General features: G+C 37.2%; 1 protein-coding gene across 1 annotated transcript in view; it reads right to left on the reverse strand.

Moving 5' to 3' along the window:
• STK24 (serine/threonine kinase 24) overlaps positions 1–12,688 on the reverse strand; it is a 53,485-nt gene that overhangs the window by 16,979 nt on the left and 23,818 nt on the right. The window contains exon 3 of the mRNA XM_058824827.1: positions 1,022–1,078. Within this exon, the coding sequence (XP_058680810.1) occupies positions 1,022–1,078 (57 nt within the window). The remainder of the gene's footprint in view (positions 1–1,021; positions 1,079–12,688) is intronic.

Genomic DNA, 12,688 nt, shown 5'->3' on the forward strand with positions numbered 1-12,688 from the left:
TATGGGAAACTTAACAACCACAGAACTCCTAACAGATGTGGAAGCTAAAGGTATAAATGCATTCAAAAATACACAACTGCAGGAAGCCCACATTTAACACTCACTCCTGTGCTCTGGATGTCACCAGCAGAATCCCCTTACAGTGACCTTGCTCCTTTTGCTCTTTCCTCAAGCATTTATCAGTTATCCTATCTGACAACTGCAAACTCTGCTACAAAGACACTCTGCCACAGTTTGGATAACAATTTTCACATACTTAAAACATGAATTATTATTTCTATAATGGTGTTTTTCAAATCCACAGTGAACATAAGGAGGTGTGTCATTTGGGAAGGGGCCTGAGTGCTTTTTAATAGCTGAATATCAGCATTCAGTTACATAAAACATGATCTGCATTGACCCCTTTGAATTCCAATTCAAACCTGGCTACTCCATCCCAGGCGCAGAATGAGGTCCTTGCTCCTGTTAAATTTCATACCCTTGATGATTGCACAGCCCTTTGGTCTATCCAGGGCTCCCTGCAAGGCCTCTGTACCCTCCATGGAGTCCAGAGCTTCTTCTGTTTCTCTGAAATATTATTTTTAATACCAGCCGAAATTGTATTTCTGTCTGCTTAGGCTTCAGAAAGACTTCAAACAAGGAACCTTTTGTTTATTTGTCTGGGGGAGGGGATGGTAAGGAAGATACATTAAAATGTATAAATTTGTATAAGGGTTGTGGTGGCAGAATTAAGAGATACAAAAACTATTTTCAGGCACTAGTGCTCTCTGGCTGACTGAAGATTAGCATTCTAAGATGTTTATATCCTGCTTCCAATATTATGTTGCTTAGTTCCCTTCTACTTACACAAATAATCAGTCATGCCTCATGGAAAATAACATTTTTCTGGCATTGACAAATACTTTTATCCTTTCCTGAAAGTGAACATTGCCACAGCCAAGTGATCTATTATAGTTTCCAGAATTATAAGATAGGAATATAGTTACGTGAAGTAAAAAAAAAAAATGGGTCATTTACTTACTAGATCAAGGGCAGAGCCTCCACCCAGATATTCCATTATAATCCATAATTTTGTGTCCTGCAAAACAAAAAAAAAACAAACAAACAAAAAAAAAACCAAAAAAAACCAAAAAACAAACAAGAAATGCATTAAGGTTAAAAAAAAAAAAAGTTGTAACTTGAGTAAATGGGACTTGTCCCATGCTTTTTGATGAAGAAATTATCCATAGTTTTGAAACATCACTAACATTTAGCTGTTCCTCAAAAATATCTCTGGATTATTTACTCAAGAGTGTGTGCATGGAGAAGAATGCATTTCAATTTTAAAATTCCTATTATGGACACTCCAAATATCAAATAGTGTTACATATAACATATTTCCTTTCCTTAAAAAATATCTTGATTTTGTTGATCATCTTTATTTGTACAGATACCTCAAAATATTTTCTTTAAGTAAGCTTGACTCCTGACTAGTTTAAATTGAAATAAAATTTATTCTTCATTTTTTGCACTGTTTCATTTTCTTGAACGGTCAAGTAGGTTTTCTCCACTAATGTTTATGCATCTGATATATGGTATAGAAATTTTGCACAGTTTTGTTTAAGAAAGAAGAAGCAAAGTAGTAATGAAGACTGTTTAAAATTACTATAACAACTTACTAGATTCAGATAGTAAAAGAAAAGCTAACAACAACATCAAGCTACTATATTCCTAAAGAAGACCTGGGTACGTATTACAAGACTGTTTAACACAAGATATACAACGCAGTGTGCTAAGACAGACACTGGACCCAATCATTTCTTTCCACTGTTTGCAGCACGTTTTTCCCAAATACACTAAAGAGAAGCAGTTAGTTCACCTTTTCCTTACAGTACCAGCCTTAAGACACACAACAAAGCAAAGCCACTAATCTACTTCGTAGGTATTCAAATGAAATTGCTGCAGAAAACACACTGGTGGTTTAGTTTTTATGGTTATCAAGTTATTTTACACTTTGTTAGCTAGTTTCACCTCTATGGTATGCACCAAACTTTCACAAGACCTCTAGTATAATAATATAGATATCTCTCAGAGCAAGGAGCACATAAATAGCAACAATATTCATGTACTTTATCTGACAGAATAAAAATTCATGTAAAAATAATGGCACATAGCCAGGACACCTGACTCTGAATTCTCATCTGTAACAATGGATTCAAATTTTTAGAGAAGTGGTAAATGCATTGCAGGACATAACTTCATCTAAATCCTCTGAGGGATTAAAATTTTAGCCCTTAGGACTCACTTAAGTCTTTAGGTCATTATTATATTTATACTTCACTGCATCAACCCCCTCTCTGGACTCCTGCTGTAGGTAAATGTGCATTTTTCCTACTCCCAGTTACACATACCGTACTATTTTTAGATAAGACCCTGGATTAGGGTTCCTTCTTCATCCGCTATTTTTAACACAGAGATTCAGCTAAATTTAGATACCTTTCTTCAGGAATCAACTCATGCTATTTGACAAACACAGCCTTGTTAAAAATATTTCAAGAGAGCCAGAACATGGATTTTAGGAAGAAAGAGTAATTAAAAAATATATTCTTCCTCAGTACTCAGAGACAACACCCTGATAGTGCTTACTTTCTTGCAGACACCACAAAAATTCCAAGAACTGTAACTCATCTTGATAGAGTCTCTCACAGTACTGAAATACTTGTTTTTCTGCTTAAACTTTTCCAGGTTTTTCCTGTCCCTTCAAGGCTCCAGGTCCTAGCAGTTCCAGAACAAGAACATTACTGAGATGTGTCTTATAGTGAGTCATCCTAAAATTGATCAAAATTTTATATTTATATTTTGCTGATAAAATGTGTTTCAAAGCTACATGAAAGTTCCTGAATATTCAAAACTCACACTTCATTTTAACAGTAACTTAAACACAAAGAAGTCAACTATCACTACTTCCTAGTCCACTGGAAGTGCCTGGGTGGGAAAGCACAAGGTAAAGGAAGCAAGCAAACCCCTTGACCCTTTTCAAGAACAATGAAGAAAAGAAGGGAAGAAGAAAAAAAAATGGGAAAAACTCCCAAACATCGACAACACCTCACACAGATGTCAACATGAGTTGGGTCTTCCCTTTTCTATTATCTCAAGGATTCAAAGATTTAACTCAAAAATAAGATGTAATTTCCCAAAAGAGAAAGTCTCTAGAATGCTAGGTACCAAATTCTCCAGCTGAAAACGAGAAATTAGAAGTAGAAAATAAATCACATAGATTTTAATTACACAGTTGCACAACTATATAACACAATTACACTACTACATGTTATATTACTCCTAGTCTTTTAAAATAAACATTTATCATTTTAACTGTTTTTCTAGTTTAACTAGTCTTTGCTCGTGAAACTTTCATCATCAGCTGCCTGAGGCCCCATGTCTGAATTTACAATACAAAATCCACTAAACTCAGTAATTCTACATTTTAAAACAAATGAAGTATGGAAATACAGTTAAGAAATTCATACACACACACACACACACACACACCTGTATCTGTATCCCAGCGTAAAGCTAAGTAATTGCAATCTATTACAATTATGCCATCTTTTTATGTGGATCTCTATATTCAAAGTTATTTTTAATTCTCTATGGTTCCCCCTTGCCTCAGAAATATTACTCAACTTCATCTATGGTTTTGGGCTTTTAAAGTTTCCATCATTCATATGAAGTATCTGAACAGATTCATATGTTGTACTCAAACAAATTTAATTACTATGGTAGCAAATCTTATTATCACCTTTCTTTAATTATTTTTGGAATTTTTTAAAGCTTTGTATATAAAATCTGCATGTATTGCTTGACAAGAAGATGCAAGTAAATCCTTTTGGTGAGACAGCTGTAATGAATTTCTCAATCTGTATTTCATTTTAGAGCCAACAACTATATATACTGACTTTATGTCTGTGGGGGCTTGGATGCTAGGTACCCCCCAAAAGCACTCTGTCACTCCCTTCCTCACCTGGCTATGGGACAGAGAATAAAGCAAAAGGCTCATGGGCTGAGGTAAGGACAGGGAGAGAACAATCTCCAGTTGCCCTCATGGGCAAAGCAGAGTCAAAATGGGGACATCAGTTTCATTTATTACTAGTCAAAGCAGAGTAGAAAAATAAAACCAAATCTTAAAACCCATTCCCCTTGGCCCCTTCTTCATGGGCTTGAATTTCACTTCCAAATTTCTCCATCTCCTCTCCTCAGTGGAAATGGGGATGGGGAATGGGGATCATGGTCAGTTCATCACATGTCTCTGCCACTCCTTCCTCCTCAGAGGGAGGACTCATACTCCTGCCCTGCTCCCACAGGAAACAGTCCTCCATGGACCTTCTCCAACATGAATCCTTCGCACAGGCTGCAATATTTCATGAACTGCTCCAGTGTGGGTCCTTTCCATGGGGTGCAGTCCTTAGGGAACAGCTGTGGGTGTCCCACAGTGTCCTAAGTCCTGTCAAACCTGCTCCAGAGTGAGCTTCCCACAGGGTCCCAGTCTCATTCAGGCACATCCACCCATGTGGGTGGTGTGGGGGCCCCCCAAGGGCTGCAGGTGGATCTCTGTGGTCCCACTGAACCTCCCTGTGCTGCTGAGGGGCACAGCTGCCTCACCGTGGCCTACACCAGGGGCTGGAGGGGAACCTCAGCTCCAGCATTTGGAGCACCTCCTCCCCCACTCCTTCTCCACCAACCTTGGTGTTTGCTGTTCCTCTCACTCGTTCTCGCTCCTCTCTCCAGCTGCAACTGTGCAGGTTTGCTCCTCCCTTCTTCAATCTGTTATCCCAAAGGCACTGCCACAGTCACTCAGGGGCTCAGCTGGGCCAGCAGCACACCCACCCTGGAGCCAGCTGGCAGTGGCTCTATAGGACTTGGGGAAAGCTTCCAGCAGCTTCTCCCAGAAGCTGCCCCTGTGCCCCCTCAGTACCAAAACCTGGCCATGCAAACCAGAGATAATGCCTTGTAACAATAGCACAAGGCCAGCACAGAGCTACTATCAATTGACTTTGGCATCACCATAGCAACAGGCCTCCTTCCCTTCTTTTCTGAGTATCTCTGGCATGCCTTACATTCCCTAACACCTACTGGCACTTTCCTTTTTAAAGCTGCCCAAATTCTTTTTTTGCTTGAACTTCTCACCCTCTTCAGTATATATTCTCCTTTTGCTCTCAAACAGAACTCTGAAAGCCCTATATTTTCTTCCATAGCCTAGATTAGTAATTATATATTACACATTATCACTTATACTTTCAAGAAGATACTACATTTATATACTGACACTAACAACATTCAGTGCTTCACTTTAAGATCTGAAACAAGAACAGTTTTCTTCTTCTAAGCATCAGCCACAACACAGCATTGAATTTTCTTCAAAATACAGTGAAGCCATGGTGAGTCATCAATCCAAATTTAGAATTATTATTTCTCTATAAAATTAGAAGCAGATTAATGAGAGTACATGGAATATTTCCTTTTTTTGCAGCAAGAACAAGGGGTTTTCCTCTGATACTATGAAGCTGAAGAAAGGAACAGCTAGAAGAAACTTTTTAAAAAGAGTTTCTATAGATCCTTTCCAAACTATGGTTGCTCTTCTTGAGGTCTGACTTCTGATTTTAACTCTGAAAGCACAGAAAACCTTAAAATAGCAACTTCACCTCTGATTAAGTTTCCTTCATCAAGTTACTTCCATACCATGAAAGTACTTGCAAAATAAGTGCAGGTACAGTAGGTAAAGAATTTCTAGTACATAAAAATTGAAGACTGTACACTGGAGAAAAAAAAAGGTCATCCACCAAAAAACTCATATAGAATCTCAAAGGTACATTTTAACTGAAATCTGAGGAGGACAGAAGACCTACAGAAACAAGTAATCAAGATTACCATGTGTCCTGGGTTGGCTATATATATAATGCTTGTATCCCCAGTCATCTGTTCTGTTTATGCTGGATAATAAGTTTTGCTTGTTTTAAGTCCCTACAAAGTTAAAAAACATTTGAATAAATATGGGAGAGGCCTACCTTCAGAGATGCTTTGTATTTCTTTTATGTGGAGAACATACACATTTCTTACACAATGATATTATACAGGAGAGACCAAGCTAAAGCCATCAACCTAAGTATGTACTGATGAAATTGTTTCTAAATCTCCTTTCCGATGGGAAGGAGAGACTGCAGAGGAAAACCAAACACAGTCACACAAAAGAAGGACTGGAAGGACCCTGAAGTAAGTGCACTGAATGACCTGTCCAATTTGAAAACTGTAGTAACAACAGTAAGCATACGTTTGCTTTTTAAGTGAAGTAAAATCTCCCCACACCTATTGTAAGAAAGAGAATTTCCCGACTTGAATTATTGTGAGAAAAGGCATTTCTCACTTTACATTTATGGTACACAAATGTAAGATAGCAGCAGAACAAAGTATATTTATAAATATGTGTAAAAACCTTGTTTAGTTATGGACACAAGCCACATCCAAACTCCACTTAAAATCTCTATTTGCAAGCATTAAAACACCTATGAACAATCAGAAGCTAGAAATACTATATTTGATTGAAATAACATGACAGATTTGCTAAATTGACCTATATACAGAAATTTTACCATCACTGCATTAGAAGAATAACCTCAAATACAGAAAAACACAAAAAGACACAACTTCAACTGAAAAGAACAGACCAGTACCAAAACTGATATTCACTGCACAACTTGAGATGTGATAATTTGTTAAATTGATTTTTCAGCTATGCCAAAGTAATAAGGGCCAGGAAAAGACTCTTATATTTAAGTACTAATATAAATTTAGTATTGATATTTGTAATTCTTCAAGCATAAGAAACCAGATTAAAAGAACCTTGAAATACACAATGCACACAACATGATAACTTCTCTAAATTGCATTTCAGCTGGAAGTAGTTACCATTACACGGAGATTTGTCTTCTGTTAATCTCGTATTTTAAAACCCAGAGAAGCCTGGCAAGTGTAGTAATCAGAAGTTTTTTAAATACTTGCATACTGATTCTTAAATGCTCAACTTGAAAAACAAGATGCAGACATCATGTATCTCATCTTCCACATCTACTTTAAGCCACTTTCCCTCCATGCGAGGGGATGCACTTTTAAGCGGCATCTGAAGCCCCTGCTGTTTGTCAAAGCCACCAGGTGGCAGAATCACGTAATGCCAAAGATGCTTTCACCAACCCCACAAGCACAATACAAGAAGGGCCTCCTCCAAAACAAGGTGTGTAACCCACCAGAGACAGAAACACAAACTACCTGTCTAAAATGAATCTGAAAACATTTATGGCCCTGACACCCTTCATAACAAGAGGAAGAATGATTAACCAGGGAACTCTACCTTAAGGGATATAATAGTTCATGTATCTAAATTTTTCAAAGTGCCTTCCTTACAGTCATCAAGCACAGCTTCAGGCACCATTCTTACTTATCTCCCTCTCCTTTCAATACCAAGCCACAACTGTAGCCACTAGATCATTATACATTATGAACAACGCTGGTATTTGAGCTCTTGTTATTTATTAACACACATGGACATTGGGAAATTTCAAAAAAAGATACAGATCAGGCACAAAAAGTTACATTCTGTATGATGCCATAAATTATGCATTTGGGCAATGACAGGAAATGGCATCTATCTAATGGTATCTAGTATCTAATATCTATCTAATGGTATCTATCTAATATCTAATGGTATCTGTGGTTCCTGCTTCCAAAACTTGCAACAACAATAAAGGTCTGAAAACATGTATCAAGAAGCATCAAGACCTCCCAAACACTGTAAAAGTCCTTGTCCTGGAGCTCATCCTATCATAACAAATAATACACATACAAGAAAATAATTATTTAGGGCTTTAGAGAGAGGACACCTGTGAGTTGATGTATTTCCATTACATCTGTGAAATTCATCAGGATTTGCAAACTTTCCACTAGCTCACTGTTCAATTTATAGACCCACAGATTATTATTAGAACCGACAGCAGCTGCCAAAATTGAGTTCTTCAGGAATAAGTACAAGATGGCTATTGCTGTTATTCAGCAAATGAACAATTTTGCTAATGAATACAATTCAGATCTACCTCATGGCCTCAATTCTTGTCATTTTTTGACTAATTTTAAATGTTACATATATACACACACACACATTATATATTTTTTACTCAATTTAAATCAAATCAGAACAACAGCCAGAGCTGCCATATGTTAACAGCACAGAATGAGTAGCATATCACTATCTACTCTTTCACTCCATTCTTTTCAGTACACAATCATTGCAAAGGGACAGAAGGTAAGCAATGCACCCCTGAACTTCAGGCAGCCTATCCAGATGCCAGTCTGATTGCTCAATGCCATAGAATAATTCTTTCAACAGACAGCAAGGATTTGACAAGGAATAGAATCACTGATACCAAAAGTCAGATATTCACATTAAGTTTCTCCAAACTTTGAACATTATAGGTACCTAATTCTGTTAGTGTTAATAAATAAAGTCCTTTCCACTGCAAATGGGCAAATCAATCCTATTACTCCAAAACTCCAGTCCTACAGCTGTTAAACAGTTTCAGGAAAGGCTACAATGTTTTCAAAACTTTTTAGAATTGTCTTCGCAGAAAACAAGGAAAGGAAAATAAACTTTCTATGTTAATTCACATCATCTTTCTAAGACATTATGGTTTGTTCTTGAAGGCAATCACAATATGCACTGTAATTTTTTTTTCTCCATAGCTGAAAGAACAGAAAATTTTTAGCCTCATTAATAAGGAATAAGAATTGACCATTACTCCAACATTTCCTATGAAGCACAGAGTGCTTCAATGTACATAATCTTTCACTTGAGCTTTTCTTTGACAATCTAATCATCTGCTAATCATTTTCTATCTAATTCCTCCTACTACAACAACATGAAATTGTATAGGTTGGGGTGTATTATTTGAAAGCTATTTGCTTATGTTATTAGAGATTTCATTAAGTAAAACCAAACTCTATTATTTTCTAAAGACACTTGTTTCAAAGCACTTGACAGTCAGATGGCATGGAAAGACAACCACTGATTTCAAAGAACAAGAAAAACTATTATTTATGAAGTAACAGCACTACACATACACAGGTATGCCACCAAAGACATCCTCTGGATAAACTGTCCTCTCCCTCCCCATGCTGACACAACTAATTTAGAGCAGAGTCTTCAAGTACTCTCCCCATTTCCTTAGAAAGGTGAAAAAGTACTGAAACACCAACAGATGCCATGAATTAGTTATCTTTAACCTTGCAAATTAATATACTACCTTGGGATTTCGAGGTGTAAGAGGAGCAAAAGCAGATGGTATGAAATACAGATTAAGATAAACTATTAATCATGAAAGCATGACTAAAAATCTTGCCATTCTGAAGCAGATCATCTGGTACACTACTAAAGAAAACAGTTTAACACTATTAACAGTTAAAACTGTTACTAAAGAAAATGGTTTAAATTGATTTTGCTTCCTAAATGAACGATTGAGTTCTACTCTCAATTTGAAAGAGAAAGAATGTTGCTTTGAATATCAGCTTCTTCCAGGAAAAACTGACAATAGGAGTAACTAAAGGTTACTTTAAAAGTAACATTTACCTTTAAAAGGATTTTTTAAAGTATTTAATTCCAGAGCCTCCAAACAATACAACATTTCCCATCTATAGCTAGGTCACTCATTTTACCAGAGGAGATGTCCATCAACAGAGACTTTTAGACTAGAAAGCAGTGTAGCAATTCTCAGTCCTGTTTCTACTCTTCCTTGCTGAATTTCTAGAGAAGCAGGCATAAGACCAAATTTATTTAGAATTATGTCCCCCACCCAAAAAGAAACCAAAATACACACACATACAAAAAAACCCCAAAAAAACAAAACCCCCCAAAAAACCAAAAACAACCACTTCCACTTTCACTGACAGTAAAAGGCAGATAAATGAGGGAAGACAAGTTGTCTTCATTTCCACATATGTAAGTGTAGAATTAGACAGGACATTATTTTCCAAGACAATCCACTTGTTCACTACCTCAACATATCTGAATATACTAAAGCTTCCATAGTCTGAGCGCCAACTATACTCTCCAAATCCACATCCTTAGAAAAAAAAAATAGTAGCTGTTTAGAAAACATATGATCATCTTTACTAAAAGTCTACATGCCCAAATGTTCCTACTAAAGGAAAAAAAAAACAAAACAAAACAAAACAAAAAACAAAAACAAAAAAAAAAAAAACCAACACCAACACAGCAAGAACCTAGAAGGTTCTTCATTATGATTCCAGTAATATTCTTTGTTTTCATATAATAAGAATATACTGGAACATATAATTTTATATATATATATATGTATATATATATATATATATATGTACAAAATATGCATAATATATATTATCTACTAGAATAAGAATGTGGAAAGAAAGATCTAGAGCTGAGTATTCATACAATTCACCTGAATTAACCGGTTGATGTCACCCCTGAAAAGTCTGCTTTTACAAAACAATAGATTTTAAAAAGCTACAATGGGCATTTTGTGTTTAAATTTATGATATCAAAGTAAACTTCTGTTTATTTTAAATTGCTTTCTTTACTAAATTACTTTTCCACAGGTACTTGGAAGGCTGTGCTTCATGTAGGTAGCATCTCTAACATGGAAAAATAATTCCGAAGGACATATATCCCTCAAGGAGAGTAAAATGCAGTAATTTACTTCCATAGAACCTTTCTGGACTAATGCTCACTAGAAATTTAAGCACACAAAGAATTAGGTGGAAATCATCTTGTTTTAAAGAGCTAATTCAGAAATCTATTTTAAAACTGGGTTTAAAACTGTGTAAAGTAAGCAGCACTTAGTTTTGGCTTCTTTTTTTTCTTCCTCCAAATTTAATCTTAAGGAAAAAGAATTGAAAAAAGTGCAAGTTTGGACCTCATCCAAAATATGAAAATAAAAAACTAAGGGGAAGAGGGGGGCATATGTCTGAGTTATACTCCAGAAGTGTAGCACGTCTTTTTCCCTTCCACTGGGGGCACGTTGTTAAGCAAACTGGCAGCAATGGACAATTTGTGAATCTTAAGGGGGCTGCAAGCAGCTGATGAGGCCCCATAGAGTTCTCAAAAAATTGTCCCAAAGGAACCATGAATGCTGGTAGTGCTGTAGTAAAGAATATTGCCAGGCTGGGGTGCAGGACTGACAAGTGTTTTGGCTGGGGAGCGTTTCTGAGGCGCTTACCTCCTTTGAAGTCTCTTGGCGTCAGGATGAATGCTAGCTGTCCTGGGGCTGCCATCCCTTTGAGGGGAGGGAGATACAGATGAGCCCAAAGGTTCTCTTCTAAACACAAGTCCTTACTGCAAGCTGGCCAAAAGGTCCCTGCAATCAAAGAAATCATTGTGGTTTTGCATGTGGCGCATTTATGTCCTTTCATCAAGGTTTGTCAGCCATCTAACATGTTCAACCACAAAGGAAAAAAAAAAGGCATCTGCTGGGTAGCCAATGCAGAACAGAAACTAAGTAAAGACAAGAACTGCTCGTCCCAGTTAGGACTCTCCGAAGTCCATGAAAAACACAGTTAACATGACACTTCAGACTAAGCAGAATCATCTCAGTAGACAGTATTTTACACATGTATACATGTATAAAAAAAGCTGCTTGCCTTTGGAATCATTCTCCAATCCTCTGAAATTCCTGCCTTCTCCAGGTCTCAAGAAAAAATGTCACATTTCAACTCCTAGACACATATACTAGTCAACTCTACTATCTAAGGCAGCAGACCCTCTTCAACAATTACCTCTTGCAATCACCACAGCAGTATACAATTAACCTTTAAATGCATCCTTTTTGCCATAAGCTAGTAGTAGGAGAGCTTGCAGAGCCACTTGCTTGCAAAAAAACCCACAACAATGAATGTTCTGTCACAGTGCTGAAAAAAGATTTCCTTCTGCAGAGCATTTAGCAGACTTTTGTGTTTGCATGCCAACATGCTAAAGCCACGAGCTACATGTTTTTCCTAAAGTGAGTCATCTCTAACAGTGTCCATATTCACAGCCTCCTTGGCACATTTCCGGGGCACATGCCCTTCCACCATAGAAATGATTCTTTATAGCCCAGCTGTCACTAGCCTAGGCATGTCATATTAAGCACATGATTTCCCAGACCTGCAAATTAGTGGGCAATCTGGATCTGTAACTTTCTACCAAAGTACATTACAGTGGAAGCACAAAGACATGTATTTCTTGACTTGGCTGCAAAACCAGCTCCTAGCTAGTAAATTCAAGGAACTTGCACAACAACAGAAGAACAGCACATATTTCGCTTCATAAAGGAATGGGTAACCACTGCTCTGGAACACTAAGTGTACACAAACTCATACTCTTCCTCCTCCCACCTGGCCTACAGCCACTTTCCCTTTCCTTGCTTCATAACACAGTGGTGGAAGAATGAAAAATCCTGCCCCTTACCACCACTATCCTTTTAACTGTAACATTTTTTATTCTTAGCAAGACTGACAAGATTCATCCTTCCCTTCCCTGTCTACCAGGCAGATAAGTACATCATAACCATATCTACCAAGTCATTGCCTTATGGGGGGAAAAACCTATACTACTAACTGGGGTAAACCTTTCCCCAGGAAGTCCACCAACAGAGTC

Source organism: Ammospiza caudacuta, chromosome 2 (genome assembly GCF_027887145.1).
Source record: "Ammospiza caudacuta isolate bAmmCau1 chromosome 2, bAmmCau1.pri, whole genome shotgun sequence".
NCBI lineage: Eukaryota > Metazoa > Chordata > Aves > Passeriformes > Passerellidae > Ammospiza > Ammospiza caudacuta.